The sequence below is a fragment of the Lycorma delicatula genome, chromosome 2 (genome assembly GCF_047948215.1).
Source record: "Lycorma delicatula isolate Av1 chromosome 2, ASM4794821v1, whole genome shotgun sequence".
NCBI classification, from domain to species: domain Eukaryota; kingdom Metazoa; phylum Arthropoda; class Insecta; order Hemiptera; family Fulgoridae; genus Lycorma; species Lycorma delicatula.
Genome location: NC_134456.1, coordinates 4,341,006 through 4,358,822, shown reverse-complemented (window position 1 = coordinate 4,358,822; position 17,817 = coordinate 4,341,006). Strand labels below are relative to the sequence as shown.

The 17,817-nt window shown below is 29.3% G+C and overlaps 1 protein-coding gene across 9 annotated transcripts in view; it reads left to right on the top strand.

Moving 5' to 3' along the window:
• The window catches only part of Liprin-beta (liprin-beta 1), a 387,502-nt gene that overhangs the window by 324,195 nt on the left and 45,490 nt on the right, over positions 1 to 17,817 (top strand). For 8 of the 9 annotated variants that reach the window (XR_012755391.1, XR_012755390.1, XM_075358205.1 and 5 more), the window contains 3 exons: positions 101 to 307; positions 7,313 to 7,420; positions 11,747 to 11,924. Coding sequence is in view for 7 of the 9 variants with exons in the window: in XM_075358205.1 (XP_075214320.1) it covers positions 101 to 307; positions 7,313 to 7,420; positions 11,747 to 11,924 (493 nt within the window). In the remaining 2 variants the exon portion in view is untranslated. The remainder of the gene's footprint in view (positions 1 to 100; positions 308 to 7,312; positions 7,421 to 11,746; positions 11,925 to 17,817) is intronic. The other variant, XM_075358201.1, reaches the window with a different exon arrangement.

Genomic DNA, 17,817 nt, shown 5'->3' with positions numbered 1-17,817 from the left:
CACCAATGGCAAGGTCTCATGATTCATAGAGGAGGTTATATGTTATGATGGTCATTATAGTTTGATGAATTATAAAAAATAATTTTTTTATTTCTTTTAGGAAATTCTGACACGATCTTCATTAGAAACACAAAAACTGGAATTGTTAGCTGTAGTCTCTGAATTAAAAAGGCAACATGCATGTTTGGAACGTGAAAATGTGGATTTAAGAGAACGCTTGGGAGAGGAACGTAGAAGAAATAAACCACCTCCTGCTCCAAGGACATCACCATTTCCACAAACATCTACACCTAATAACCAACAACAGGTCAGTAATCAGTTAAAAGCAATTATTAATAAATTAATTCTAGTAAAGTAGTATTATTATGTTGTATAATGATTAAATCATATTGTTGCTGAAGAAATAGGTTATATTCTTTTTTATACAGACTGCTGGCTGGTTAGTTGGTGTGACAGCATGCTGTTTCTATGTCAGATTGTTCTAGGTTCAATTCCTGTCAAAAATCTGACAATTTTTTCATCCATATTTCAATCATGTCATTTTCCTGGGTAAAGTACATGCCTAGCATATCCGAGACTGTAGTGTAAGTGTAAGATACATTGTAAGATGCAAATGTTAATTAATCTATACTGTCTTCCATTTTATAGGTGACTGTTACCTCTTTTTATTGTTTATATGACTGACCAATTTTTATTAAAAAATTGTGTTTGATTGTTGTTATTTTAATTCTTGAAGTTAAACCTTTGGCCTAGAAAAATAATTATGAATAAGAATATTGATTAATAATATTATAATAATTTTATTGTGATTGGTACATAATTACAAACTTAAAAACAAAAAATCATAAGATGAAAAACAGATGTGATTGAAGTCTACATTATTTTTTTTAAATATTAAATATTTAAATGTTAGGTATGTATGAAATAATGATAGGTAATCATATTAAGCATAAAAAAATTACTTCAAAATAATTTACAATTTAGATGTCGTTATTAAAAATTATTTTGAGTAAATATTCGAATACACATTGGAAGGCAGTAAAAAAATCAGGTTTTTTGTAATTAGTATTTTCCAAAAATTCATTAACAGAGTAATTATGTTTGTGTAAGAGGAAATCTGTTACTAGTATTTTAAATAAATCTGTGAGAAAATTTTTCAAATGATCTGGTAATCTATTAAAAATGGCAATGGAAGCATAATATGACCCTTTGTTGTAAGCCAAAGTATTGGTGAATTGTATGAAAACATTTTTTTATCTGGTTTGGTAAAGATGAATATTGTTATTTTTTAAGGTAAGCAATTCTTTTTATGAAAAAAATTGCACATTCATAAATATAAATACACCAATAAGTTAACATATTTAATTTTCTAAATATCGGTTTACACAATTCATACTTATATGCGGCAGATAATGATCCAACAGCCCATTTTTTATATCTAAAAACTCATTTTGACTTTTTGAAGGAGCCCCAAGAGATGACATTATACTTTAGATAGGAATATATGTAAGCATAATAAGCATTTAACTGTGAAGATAAGCTTAAGGTTTTATTAAAATGTTTTAAAGCAAAGCAGTATTGTTTTATTTTGTTACAAATGAATTTGATCATTTTATGAAAACATGTCATTTAATAAAGCACCCAGATATTTTACTTTTTAATCTTTTGGTAGTATTTACCTTACTGCATAGGATTTATTTTGAACTACATAAAAACTTTTTTGTATCGGTAATAACCTAAAATAAGTTGAACAAATTTTTTCCTTTAACTGATTAGTTTTAATAAATACTAGACAATCTTTAAGGTCCTTCAGACCCGCTTAATAAAAGAAGGAGGTGTTCGTATTTTAATCATGAATTTACAAAATTGTAAAAATTATGAAGCCCATCTGACTAGTAACCCGGATGCTTAAAAATGATTATTGCATTTCAAAACACATTGGTGGAATTCCTTATAAATGCTCTATTACCGGAATCAAATGAAAAAAGAGATGTAATTAACCTAAAAGAAAAATGGAGTTATTTTTTTAGCTACCTTGCCAATTCCAGCTTTTAAGTTGGTGTAGCAGAGAACTTTGGATTACAAGGATCAACAGTGTGCAAACATTTGATTATATACTTAAAAAGTAAATGAAAAATTATCTTATGACATTTTTCTAGAAAATGTGATTGTTATTGATCGAGCTAAACAATTCGTTTTGCTAGAAATATACTATGATTAGTTGCTAGAAATTATTGAGCATATCAGTGGCTGTAGATTGTACTCATATAGAAATAAAGAAGCCAGGCTTCTTACTGATTGTTAAATTAACAGAAAGGGAGCAACTATCAATGTACAAATGACAACATCCTTGACTGTGGGGGTTTGGAGATGTAATGCTACATAAGTTATCACCAAATTAAATAGAACCCTTTTTTTGGGAGACAGAAGTTATGAAATTAAGGCATTGTTATCGATGCTGTTCAAAGTAACTTGAAACAGTGAAGAAGAAATATTCAGCAGGCAGTGATGCAAAGGAATGCATTATAGTCTTCAGAACAATAAAAACTACTTTACTGTTCTAAGAAAATAGCATTGTTGAAATTGGGCAAAAACTAAATATTTTTTATTAATGATGGGTGGCCTAATACAGTAAAATACTTATAATAAAGCTTTCTTAACATATAGTCACCATGTCACTGGGAAAAGAAATTTCAGTAATAAACAATAATAAATACTGGAATTCTATACAAAAATACTTTAATGTAAAAGTATTTACTTTCCAGTTTAGTAAAAATTAATTCACTTTAATTGCAGTAGTTTTACTTTGACTATTTCATATTTATTTTACTGAGCAATAAACATTTTTATGTATTTACTACTTTTTTTCACTCTACCCACTACCTAATTGTACAGTACGTTTAGTAAGTTGCTGTGCAGTATGCTTTAGAGTTATGTAGTGAATTCTGTTCTTTGTGATAGGTTGGTCACCCTGTGGATTTTTTGGTCATTGCTTAGTAATAAAACAAGACATCAGTTACTGAATTTTGATAGAACATGCTTCTTTTCATTTATCAATAGGTGCAAGAAATGTAATGATTTTTTCGGTAGAGGATTGCGTTTTTCTCATTGAACACATTTTTTGTGAAGGTTACATGTATAGTGATTTAGTGAAACACAACCTGTCTGAAAATTTTCAAAATAATATTGTTCGTCATCGTTGTGCAATTCAAATTTATCAAAAAATATGAAGCAACAGGCAGGCTCTGTTGATGACACTGATAGAAGTGGAAGATCATCTAAACTAAACTAACAAAACTTGATATTTTGAATGCTATAGTTGAAAGTCCATCAAAGTCAATGAGTAAGTTAGCACAGAAGCAAGATATATCGGACTTCCTACCACACATAAAGCTGTAAGAAAAGAACTGAAACTTTTCCCCTACAAAATAACGTGTGTTCAAGAACTGAATCTTACAAATCCTGCTAAAAGACCAAATTATTGTCAATGATTTAAACTTTTTAATGACCAAAATACTGTAGATATCCTTGACATTACGTTTTTTGCAGATGAAGCTTGCTTTCATGTGGGAGAGTATATTAATTCACAAAATACATGACTGTGGTTGACAGCTAACCCCTACGAATGACAGGAACAATCTTTAACAAAGCAAAAATTGGAGTCAGCATGACTCCAATTTTTGGGTCTCCAAAATTGGGTCAGTATGAGTAGATTATGCATTGTGGGTCTAATCTTTTTTGAAAATACAGTTAATAGTGATTGTTATTGTACTGTTAACAGAAGTGGAGATCAGTCACGGTAGGTTTGAACAAGATGATGCCACAGTGCACACAGCTAGACCATGATATTTTTATGAAATGTCCTTTGTGAACAAATCATTTCAAGGGGTTTGTGGCTTGCACAATCACCCATCATGACAGTCCACAAGATCTGGCTCCCTCACATTACTTTCTTTGGGGGGGGGGGCAGTTAAACAAGCAATGTATTGCAACAGACCACGCACAATTGATGAACTAAAAACTGCAATAACAGCATACAAGACATTCCAGTACATCATCTATGTAAAGTTTTTGAAAACAAATTGAAACGTGTGTAGTGTTGTTATGTTGATGTTCGAGAAGGTCATTTTCAACACCTTTTATAATCTGTTCCAGTTATTACAGTATCTATTTCTATAAAATAATGAAATAAAAATACTTCCATAATTCCAGTGCACAGCAACTTTCCAAACGGTCTGTGTATTGCATACGTGCGTAGTTAGAAGGTAACTATTTTGAAAATGGAGAGGTTAATAAATTTTCATCAATTATATATATAAATTTAGCCAATTCAACATTTTTATATGCATTTCTGTGAAACTTCATTTACAAAGTTTTTCTATTTGATTGTAATAAATGATTTTATTTTTAAATTTCCATTTTCAAAGGCTTTACTTTGCCTAAATATAACTTGTTTAAATCATAAGATTATTTTACATTTTGAATCATTGTTCATCTTAGTGGTTTAAATGGATCTGTTGAATCTCAGATTAACTTTTATATTTTTTCATTTATATTCTTTTTATGAAAATATTTTTACAATAATATTTCTGCAACTAAAGCTTGTAGACATGTGGGACACAGTCTGTTCTGTAACAGGACAGTTCAGAGTTAAAATTTAATTGTGATTAGCAGATTTTCTTAATTAAAGCGGTTTTTTAAAAAAATGTATCATTAGATGGTGGAGAAACTGAAGAAGAAACTTGATATTGTTAGATTTCTTTTGACAACCAATTTTTGTATTGAAAGGAGTTTGACACATGATCCTGTTCCCTGCCATGTCCATCAATTTCTTAAAAATTTAATTAAAAATTTTATTCATCATAAATCCACCTTATAACATTTAATTTTAATATTTAATCTATAACATTGAATTTTAAACATAAACAAAACACAATGTTTTGACTGATTTTTTATAATACTGAGTAAATCATTCGAGGTGCTACCCAAAAGTTCAGGGAATTTTACCATAAAAATAAAAATAGCTTACCATAACTTATAACTTCCACTGTCTCCTTCAAAGTAATCCCCTTGGATATTGGTACAGTAATCTCAGGGATTCCATGCATCCCTGAAAGTCTGCAGGTGTAAGTGTTCGAAGCACATTCAGCATTTCTTCCTGATTCTCCTAAATTGTATTAAAACAACGGCCTTTCAATTGAAATTTTATTTTTGGAAAGAGAAAAAAGTCACACAGGACAAGGTCAGGTGAATTGGGAGGGTGGGGAATCACTACCGTCTTTTTACCAAGAAATTCCGAACGGCTAGCGATGTGTGTATGGGCATGTTGTCATGGTACAGAACCCAGCTGTTGTTACCCCGCAGATCTGAACGTTTGCGCCTAATGCTTTCACGTAACCCCTTCAAAACTTCACAATAGAACATCCAATTGACAGTTTGACCAAGAGGAACAAATTCTTTACGGATAATGCCTTTGATGTCGAAAAAACAATCATCATGGATTTCACGTTGCTGCGAACTTGGCATGCTTTTTTTGGCCGCGGTGAACTTGGTGACTTCCACTGTGACGACTGCCGCTTAGTTTCAGGGTCATACCCGTACACCCATGTCTCATCACCGATTATGATGGATATGAAGTTAGGGTCATCTCTTGCTGAATTTTTCAATTCACTACAGACAGCTACGCGATTTTTTTTCTGGTCGCTGTTCAACAGTCTCGGTACGAATTTTGCAGCAATGCATCTCATGTTCAAATCGTCTGGCAAGATGCATCGCATGGACGCATATGACATTTGTACGATCGCACAAACATCATGGATTGTTTGTCTACGATCTGCAACAATAGCCTCTTGGACTTTCGCAATTTTTTCCCGTGTTGCGCTTGTTGATGGTCTTCCTGAACGCTCATCGTCATCGACTGTCATTCGTCCATCTTTGAATCGTTTGTACCGCAAAAAAGTTTTACCTTTACTTATGAGTAAAGGCATTGTCACCAAATGCTTCCACAAGCATGCGATGGGTTTCTGCACCGGTTTTTTTAAGCATGAAGCAAAATTTGATGCAGGTTCTTTGCTCTTTAAAATCTGCCATTTAGAACTTCGCCAAAGCAGTAAAACACAACGTTACACAACCGCACAAAAGTCAACAATGCAGCCGCTCACCATCACAGCTGTTGGAACACTGATTCACAAAGAGTACTGTTAGCCACATCTGGTTACCCAGCTAACCAGCAATGGTTACAATGGTAATCTGTCGTACCAGCAATGGTTCGCGCGCGAAATTCAAATTCCCTGAACTTTTGGGTAACACCTCATATGTATCTGATATCTTTACAAATATTCATTATACAGATTTTATCCTAAATATCATACAAAAAATATGGGTATAAGTATGATATCTTAAATATCATACATTAAGATTTTATCTTAAATACAAAAATAGTCTGGCTGTTTTAAATTTTTAACTTTTATTTACTTGACTTATATAATTTAAAAAATTTGACAGTATTAAAAATTTATTGAGAAGACTATCATGTTTTTGTAGTTGCTTCAGCGGTAACCAAATCCATCTATCATTTAATATTTGGGAGGCAAGAAGTATTACATATTGTTTCATTATGCAAGTCCAAAGTTTGTTTTAACTGATAAGAAGTTTATCATAGATCTAGGATTCGTGGATGCCATTCTGGAAATCAATTTGGAAATTTTCTAAATAGCGTTAAACTTTCTTTTACAAAAGTATTAAGAAAGCAGTAAAACTGTTGAAACACTATTCATCTGAATCACATTCACACTATGGAAGAATTAAAAGAGCTGTATAAGAAAAATACTAAAGTATTTCTGGTGGTTTACCCATTAAATTACAAATTATATGAATTACTTTGTATTTATTGCGTTCTTGAAAGACAATGATTATGCAAATAACCCCCATACACTTGATGAAATGAAAAAAATCATTAGAAATTTGTATCTACACGATTTTAATACCAAAACTCTGAAGAAGATATCAGAAAGATAATTTGTATATTTAAAAAAAAAAATTGTTTAAATAATTAGTTCCTTTAAAATAATATAAGTATGAAGGCTATTTGGGTTGTGTGACTTTTTGATTTATCTATTTTGTTTAACAAAATGAAGGTGAAGATTTCTCAAGAGTACTGATTTTATTTTTAGGATTTATTTTTATATTTTGTCATGAAGGCTATCTAATATATTTGTACGAGCTGATTTTTATATTTTAAATAGATTGTAGTTGTTTTTATTCCATGAAACTCAGTTTTATATATAATTTTACCTGTTCATATTGTTTTCAGGTCCTAAGTCGTGGTGCATCACCTTCACCAAGTCCTGTTCTTCAAAGTAATGGTTGCAGAAAGTTTGATAAATCAGATGATAACTCCACATCTCCTTTAGTCCACCAGGTATAAACTTCATACAAATAACCGTTAAGCTATTTTTAAATGTACAGGTGAAAATAATTACGGTGAATTATTGTAGAAATAGCGGGACATAAGGTAAATAAACAATTATTTTATTCTGATTGATACATAATATATTAATAGATCGCATTATATATTTGCTTAGATGGATCAAAGAAAACTGTTGTAAAATTTTGATCAGAGCACAAATACAATAAAATTAAAAAAATAAATTTGATTAAAGTCCATATTAATTATTTAAAATATAAATGCCCAGAATGTTATTACATGAAGATGCTAACTATATATAAAATGGCTACAAAATAAATCACAATTCAGAAGGTGTTAGAGTAAATTGTTTGAGCACATATTTATGTAAATGTTGAACAAAGATGCAGAAAATTCAGGTTTTATTTATTTTTATTCATATTTTAACTGAATTGTAGAAAAAGTTTTTTAATGGCTCTTTAATTCATTAAAAATGGCAACAGTAGCATAAATAATACCCTTTTTTTCTTAATAAGCCGAAGTATTCAGTTAAATTACAAAAAAGCAGCTCTGTTGTCTGGTTTGGTAAAGTTGGATTTCATTATTTTTTTAAGATTGAATTTTTTGAGGAAATATTACACATCCATTAATATCAACACACGGGTAAGTTAACTTTTTTTAATTTTCTAAATATTAGGTTACATGACCTGACAGCCCATTTTTTTTATCTTGAAAGCTCATCCTGACTATCTTAGAAAATACCAAAAGATAATCTACTTCAAGTATATGTAAGCTTACATTTGAAATATACCACTATCATTTTTAATAATGATAGTGAGCTTAGTATTTTACTAAGATGCTTCCAAGCAAACAATGCCCAATGGCATCACATACAAGTCTCTATTTGACATTTTTCCCTCACTAGCTCCTATAATGTAAATTTTCAGATGTATAAATTATGCGATGAACTAATTAACATTTTGGTTGAGTTATATTAAAAATTTGTTAATTTTTTTAAGATTGTAGACTTTGAAATCATGGTATGAGATGAATTATGATTCCTGTTTTAAATTAGGGTAAGGACAAATGTTGCACCTTAAGTGATCACTCTATTCCTTTAACTTTGTGCAAGCTGATGGAAAGAACAGTGAATCACTGATCAGTATGGTAATCTTGAGAGATGAAAATATCTATCTTGTTATACCAGAACAGTGCAGACTTTAATGAGGCAGATCTTTTATTGACTTCCTAGTTGTCCTTGAAACAGCTTTATAGAATGCTTTTGTGACATGCTAATGTCTTGCTGCAGTTTTCTTAATTTAGAAAATCTATATGAGAAGGTACACCATATATCTTATAGAAGTAGGGTATAAATGGCAATATGTTGGCCTTAACATTGAAATCCCTAGATGATCAAAATTTTCATGTCCAAGTAGGGACAGTACATTAGATCACTATTTAGATTAATTTACCGCAGGGTGTTCTTATGAAATGTTATTTGACTTAGCTGTAAATAAATTGTAAACTAATCTGCGAGTCATCATGCTTACAATTAATTACCAGTGTTTACTTCAAAATCATATTTTTATTAAAGGTTTGATGAAGAATCTGGATTTAAATTATCAGTTTTTAAACAACATATAAATGCTTTTCTTGTTTAAACAAGCAACATGTTAAAATTATTGAAAGATGCAGAATTCTTAAGCCTTCACATGGATGAATGCATGACATCAGGATGAACATGTAAGAGAACAAAAAATTAGACATTAGGAGAAAAAGTAAAAGAGTATTCAAATTTAGGTGTTAAATTGAATATTTACCCATCCTTACGACTATGCTATATTGCCGTGCAGAGCAGACATATTTGCTTAAATTTTACTGATCTTTGAGCAACTGATTTAATTATGGTTCAGTGATATACTACTGTCCCAGGCAAAAAGCCCTCAGAATGTTGCACCATGTCTGTGACAACTTCCTTCAAAGTGTTTCTTTCTTAGTTAAATTTAAATGTAGTATATTAATAGGTAAGCTAGGCGATATTACTGGGTGTTGCTTTATGATCTGTCAGAATATTTAATGTTTGGTCTGCCTTACCAAAGTAATATGTTTGTTGTCAAATTTTGTGCCATATCTTATTCCTTCATCATATCACAGATGAACTCTGTCATTTTCTTTCATGATGTGATTATCAAGACTATCATAAGACAGTGGATGCTCTTCTAAACTGTCTTTACATATTTACTTCACAACCAGTGTTGTTAATATTCACATATCTGTTAATATTTTTAGCAACCATAATAGACATGTCAGTTTTTGTGAAGTTACTAGGCCTGTAGGAATCTTGGGGAACAAAACAACTGTTATAGTAGCTAAGTAGACTTTATTGTGCGTAATATGTATTTAGATTGTGCTTTTTGAAATATTAGTTGAAGAAAGCTTAACATATTGAATGGTTGAACATGTATTGCCTTAAAGGTTTTGCATTGTATGACACTCTCTGGGAAGTTTGTCATTTGTGTTTGGGCCATATTCAAGCATGAATTCTCTGTGTTATCTGGTGAACATACAATATACCCATTAGATAACTATTCATTAACTGTTCATATATAGATAACTGTTAATTGTTAGATAACTGTTCACATTCTCCTTAATCAGGTATATTATGCAGCTTTATTTTGTAAATTTAAACTACTGGCATACAGAATTATGTTATTTTAAGTAATACTATGGCTAAAATTGATAAACTTTTCATTTGTTAAATCTATTAGATGTGGTCTTTTTTTTTCCTCTTGTTTAGCCTCTGGTAACTACCGTTTAGATAATTCTTCAGAGGATGAATGAGGTTGATATGTATAAGTGTAAATGAAGTGTAGTCTTGTACATTCTCAGTTCAACCATTCCTGAGATGTGTGGTTAATTGAAACCCAACCACCAGAGAACACTGGTATCCATGATCTAGTATTCAAATCCGTGTAAAAATAACTGGCTTTACTAGGACTTGAACGCTGTAACTCTCGACTTCCAAATCAGTTGATTTGGAAAGACGCGTTAACCACTAGACCAACCCGGTGGGTTATTAGACGTGGTCTGAAATTTAATTAATTTAATTGTTAACAGAGTTTTGGTTGGAGCACTTTACATTCTTAGTTCAATTATTTTTAATTTATAAGCAGTTATAGTATTATAACCACCAGATAGTTAGAATAAAAAGGTAAGAACACTTACCTAACTGCAGCGCTTTCGGAATGGTACTCCATCCTCAGTAGTCAAAAATATAAATTACACAGTAATTAAAATAAATTTTTTCAGTATGTATATACTATGTCAATAAATTGAAACGTCTGTTATCTACCATGGCATGATAATGATGGTATTTTGTATTAAATCATTTAGTTATTATATCAGGTCTATCAATTTAAACATTGTACTATCATACTCAATTTTCTTATTTATAAGTCTACATTTATTTTTATATTTAATAATATAATATTCTTTCAGCATATCAATTTCTTCATTATTTATTCCTAATATCTATAAATTATTATATACAATAAATAAATGATTTATTATAAAATACTTCACATTATTCTGCCATGGTAGGTAATAGAAGATTTAATTGACATAGAATATACATACTGATAAAGCTTATTTTAATGTTATTTTATTTTAATTAATGAGTGATTTATATTTTTGATTCTTGAAGATGGAGTGACATTCAAAAACATTACAAAAAGTAAGTGTTCTTACCTTTTTATTCTGACAGTACTTTGTGGTTATAATATTATAATTGTTTAAATTATTTTATTTGATAAAGTACTAAATATGTTTGAAACACACATACACACATTTGTAATCATATGTATACATGTGTATTTATTTTAGATAACTATTTTTAATCTTGCTATTTTACTGATTTTATCAGTGTATTTTACTGATGACTGATTTTTATCCCATTTTGGTTTGATTTTCTTTGTTTATGGGAAACAGGGATAGTGCTACAAAGAAGTAGAAATTTTTGTGCTGTATTAACACAAAAAATAGTCACAAAAATAGTTCTTGGATGCTGCTTCCAAATATCAGTAGTCTGAATCAAAAATTTATGGGGACCTAACAATGATCACACATCCCATTTTTATATAATGAAAACTTATTTTTACTTTTTGAAGCACTTTTAAAACATTATAATAAATTTGAGTTAGGAATATATATATATATATATATATATATATATATATACACACTGGCATAGTAAGTTCTTTGGATTCCGTTACAATATAATTTTATTAATAAAAGATATGTTAATTTATAAAATTAATAACAATTAGTTATTTTTCATTGCAGGCTGGATTTCACCATCGTGTTGGCAATCAGCAGTATAGCAGTTTGCCAAGGCAGACCCATCTGTCATCAGAGAATGCCACAACATTGAGGAATCGTGTCGCATTCGGTAGGAATCACTTGTTCTTACTCCAGTCAGGCGTCTTACCTACGGATCGCAGTTCTTCTGTACCAAATTTAGGTGACACACACCGGCATGTGTGTTATAACAGCCTGCGATTGATCGCATGCTGATATATTTTTTCATAAATTTTACCATTACGCATGATCGCTGTTAACTTTTTATCATTTTTAGCTCTTTAATGGTTGTTCTTTTTAAAATTGAACAGTTCTTTTAATTAAAACTTTAAGTTCAGTTACCTTAGAAAATAAATTTGTAAATCTGTAAATTTTTTCTGAAGCTGTGATATGGTTAATTTTTTTTTTTTAGTAATAATAAAAAGTATAGTTTTTTCATCATTAAAAAATATTTCTATACAATACTCAATGGCTGTATATCAGTTAAGTAAATTTTTATGTGGGTTGTCTGTCTGTATGTGCATTTTAATTAAATTTTCAGTCAAATACCAGTTACTATATTATTCATTTACTGAAGTTTATATAGTAACTTTTTTAATCCATTCGGATGGCTGAAGTCATTTAGTTTGATGGCCAAAATTGTTAAATAATTTTCCTACATGTGTTAATCTAGAAAGCAGTGGTGATTAAGGGATACAAATCGGTGATAACCTGCCATTTTTAAATGAAAGAAAAATCTTATTTCCAATGTTTGTGTTTTGTGTTTTTGCTGGAATAAATTTAGAATTATAAAAATTTTATTTATATTACATTCATTTTCTTTATGAAAACATAGAAAAAAATGGCTCTTCGCTGGGCATTAGGGGACACTTAAACTTGTGTTTGTTATCATTAGTTCTACCCTTATATTTAAATGTTAAAAATATACATTTAATATACAAATAAATATTTATTATAATTTACTTCTTTTCTACATTTCATTTGTTTTAAAATTTAATAGGAAAACTTTATACAAAACTGTACATAGGCTAATTAAAAATGAAGTAGACATTTTCGACAATTTGTAAAAAAAATTATTTTTAAAATATGATGATTACATGGTTTTCAGAAAATTTCTTAAAATTTATATCTGTAAGTGTTTTGTGTATGCATTCGTGTACAATTCTTCCTAAGTACGGGAAAGCATAACTCTTTCAACACTAGCAACAATATTTATGATAAGTTGCTTTAGGTCATCTGCATTGACAGGAGGAGAGCTACGATTTTTTTTTTTATAAAAACCCCCACAAAGAGTAGTTACAAAGCATATGAACATCTTGATGACCAATGTATCAATGGAATGTTTTCATCAGTCGCATTGCCAATCCAAATGGGGAAACTGGAAGGTGGAATTCCAATAGGTGTTAATTCAGACAATCTTGAAACTCTGTGCCAGTAAGGTGGAGCTCCATCTTATATGAAAATAAAGTTCCATCTTCATCAAGTTGAGGCATTAGCCATTCACTTAAATTCTATCAAAGGATATATCCAGTCACTGAGGGTTTATGAAAAAAAAAAATGGCCAATGTATCTTTTTCACGGTAATTAGTGCAAAACACATTCACTTTAGGTAAATCATGTGCAAGCTATTCAATTTCTGCAAGTTTCTGTTCCCAATGTTCATACATGGCGTATATTGAAACTTTCACTAATGTGAAATGTATACTCATCTCCAAAAATTAGGTGATACAAGAAATCTTCATAAACACATTCCTGCATGTCCACACAGGAATTTTATCATCATCGATTAAACTTTATACTGACTGTAATTAAAAAGCTGTCATTTTTAACTTCTTCCACATAGTTAAAAGTGAGATTTGTAATTCTAAACTCGGTGATCTAGTTGATTTATCTGGATTTCATTTGTAGAAGGTGTGAACACAAAAAACTTGTTCTTCTGGCACAGAAGGTCTTTTTACATATATTTGTTTTTTAAATGTTTTTTCCAGTCTTATACAGATTGCTTGTTGGTTTTCATTCACCATACTTAGTTCTGAAACATTGCTATATGATAGAAATGGAGTATGTTTTGGATAATTTGAGCACATGAAAAGATTTCTCCACAGAAGTAGCTGGCATCTTGCCAGACCAGTTATGCAACAGTTAATTGATATTGATATCTACAACAGTAGCTTTATTAACTTAAAAAAGTATTTATAATAAAACTAAATTAGTTATACTATCTTTATATAAAAGAGTTAAATTTTTTATAATCCATCAGAAGTATCTTATTTCATTAATAATTAATTATCTTTTATTTTAAGACATGTCTGTATAAACTCTTTAAAACTAAAATGAAAAGAAAATGATAAAAAATAAGATTAGATGGGTAAAGAAGAAACATATAACTTTAAAAGTAGATGTAACATACAGAAAAGTGAGAGAATGTTTTGTTTAAAGGTATTATTATCCAAGATAGAAATGGTTTTAGAATTAGATGTATGAAAAATCAGTTGATCTCTTATTTTTGTAAATAACTTCAGATAATGCCTTATGTAATTTTTTGCTTTTTTTATGGAAGGTGAATTTTATATAGTGCGTGAAAAATGCCATGATTCAAACCCAGAACCTTTTGGATGAAAGGTTTGGATACAGAGATTCACTTTTTTACTGGTGTTAGTGAGGTGATAAAATGATTTTTAACCAAAAGATTTTCTTAGAAAACTAAAAAATAGAGAATTGTACAATAGATTACTCCTGGATTAGAACTTCAGTAAAGGTTGCGTAATATATTACTTGTTCTTATTTAAATGGAATATATAAAATCTCTGTATTCATTGATTGAAATATTATAAAAACCTTAGTGTTTTAAATGACTAAATGTATCTGCTCTTACCATTAAATATCTATTTTAAAATAATATATAATGGGGACATGAATTTGAATTTGAAATCACAGATTAATATTTTTAAGATTAAATTATTTTATGTAATTGATATTCTTTTGTAATCAGATGAAATATAGACAAAAAAATTAATAAACCTTTGAAATTATAAATTTTTATGATGTGAATGACTCCAGCTTCAGTTAACTTAATCGTTCATTTTTATTAAATTCTGAAATACCGTATTTCTGTGCTCAAGGAATTACAGTAAAATTTATAACATTTAATTCTAGTATTTGACCTTGAATGTAATAAAAACAAATTTTAGGATGAGATAGATTAAATTATAGGTGAAAAAATACTTCAAATTAAAGCAAGTTTAACTGATTTAGAAGCCAGATTGCTATCCACACCCACTTATAGAAAAAATTCTCTTCAATAAATATTTAAATACAGAACTGTTGGAAAATTTGGACATGTTATACACTACATTTATTAAAATACATTAAAAGCTCTGAATGGCATATGTTATTAGGTTGTGAAAATATGTCTACTATGCAGAGATTTTCAATATTTAGGGTGAGATTTTTTGAGAAAAATATTTTATTACTGTTCTTTTCCATATAATAACATTACATTTTGGAAATAAATGATAATGTGGTGAATCAGCTAATAGACAAAACTATGAAAAATAATGTAGTGTGCAAATTAACTGGAATACAGAAATTTTTTTTAATATATAATTTTACTGAAATTATTTTACTTAAATTTATGTTACTTAATTCTTGAATTTAATATCCTCCTTTATCTTTTTAATAACCTTTTTTACTCAATTTGGCATTGATTTCACTAAATAACTCATATTTTTAACATCTTTGACATTATACCACACTTTTATGTTTTTAATTAACTACATTATGGTAGAGCAGTCAATCTTGTCAAGGAGTCGCTTCAATAAACTCCTTAAATTCCCAATTGGAGTTAAGTTTGGAGAATTTCCAGACGATTCATGGATATTTAAATTTTATGCATACAATTTTTGACTAGTTTAAAATTATGACATAATGCATGATCTTATTGAAAAGTGTTGCACCATGAGTGAATATTTGGATTAAAGTTACAATTTTCCTTTTTAAAATAGTTTCTCTATACTCTTATAACTTCATCATTCCTTCCATCGGTACTAAGTTTCTAGGCTTACTAGATACGAAAAACCTCAAAACATCTTTTTTGGATACTTAACATACTATTGAAGATGTTTGTCCCTCTTATGGTTCATCTAACTACAGTTGTTCTGAATCTTTGGACTAAAATGTGTGATTCATCGCTGATTATATTACCTTTCTCCAGACATCACAAATTCAAGATTCACAATTTCTGGTCCATGCTGAACACTTTTTCTTTGTTGTAGCTGTTTGTAACTGTTTTGTTTTTAGTTTTACCTTTTGATCTGCTTCTAAGCATATGCCATCCTGTTGATAAACCAGCTAATGCTGAAAGCTATAGCCACAAATTTCTCTGAAGGTCCTAATTTGACTTTTGAAGTTGAATTTTAATATTCCACAATAGAACTTCATCCTAGTTGTTTTACGTTTTTATACACAATGTACAAAAGTTTTTTGTTTGGGGAGTTTGTTTTTGTTAATACAGTATTTTAAGTTTATATTTTAGAGAAAATGTTCCTAAATCGTTGTATCAACTACTTATTTTAGAGGTATTAGTTTCCCAATTTAAACAATTTTTAAAGATTAAACAGACACTAAATGGCCAATAAACCTCCTATAAAATATAGCCTTAAAGCTGAGGGGACAAAGAAGTTGTCATTGAACAAAAAACATAGTCTTAACCCTCCTTCAGTAAGGTAAAATGTAAGACATTTGTAGTAATGGGGGGTCGTATATGACCTAATACTATTAGGCATTAACTACACCGTTCGCACAATTTTGTAAATGTTTATTAATAAATAAATAAACATACAAGCATTGTTTAATTATAATAACATAACTGATGTTACAAAAGATTTTTTAATGTTATAATAATGATTTAATAAAAAAACAAACCTTTTTTGATTGTGCATATTAAAAAATGAGCATGTTATTTTGAAACAACACTCGGTTAAAATTCAAATACTAAAATCAATTAAAATATGTAAATAAAATATAAATAAGCCATTAAACATAGTATTAATTGACGTGTGAAACAAATAATATTTTTATGCTCTCCACATAATGATTTTCCACACTTCATAAAATTGAAATTTCCTTTCCATCATTTTACTTGCTTGTACGAAGTACAGGAAGAAAGTATTGTGATGGCGAAAAATTTTGGTTTTCAGATTTCAACAGAAATATCCATTTTTATACCATCCATTTTGATGAGTTTTGAAGTGACGTCTATACATATGTAACTTTCATAACTAAAAAACGATTAGCCATAGGGTGTTGAAATTTTGGATTTTGGACTGTTGTAACATCTAGTTGTGCACTTCCCCTTTTGATTGCTATTTTCTGGACCAAAAGTTCCAAAAAACCCAAAATCAAAAAAGATTACGATTTTGGATTTTTTCTTAAATACAGTAATAATCCCTCATTGAGAGCTTTTTAACAATGTATCATAAATGGTACTTATTTTTATTGGTTCCAGAGTTATAGCCAAATAAAATTTTAATTAATGAAATATTTGGATCTTACAGAGGGAGAAATATTTGGCACATCAGTTCAAATCCTACTACATCCTTTTTTTTAACTTTTTTTTTTTAATTTAAATATTTTAATTTATTAATAATTATTAACCTCTGATTGTAAAAAAAATTAAAATAAATAATACAATAATAATAATAATAATAATAATAAAATGTTATGAAATAAAATGTTATGTACTTTTCATTTTAAAAAAAATGTGTAATGTAATTTAATAAGCGTACAAGGAAATCATGTGGTGTCTACATCAGTTACGTAAGCAAAACTCACACCTCTTTCTTTTTTGGAAAATTTTTTACTTGTCTTCTTCTTCTTAAACTTCTTGTATATTTAGCATTGTTTGTATTAAAGCTGTCAGTTCTTTTGGCAAGTGGGAATTATATGCCCGAAGTTTCATAAATGTGTCTGAAAGGCTGAATGAAAGATCTTTCAAAAATGTAGTTTGTGCTGTTAAGGAATAATTTAGGGATGTTTGTATTTGGTTTTAGTAATGT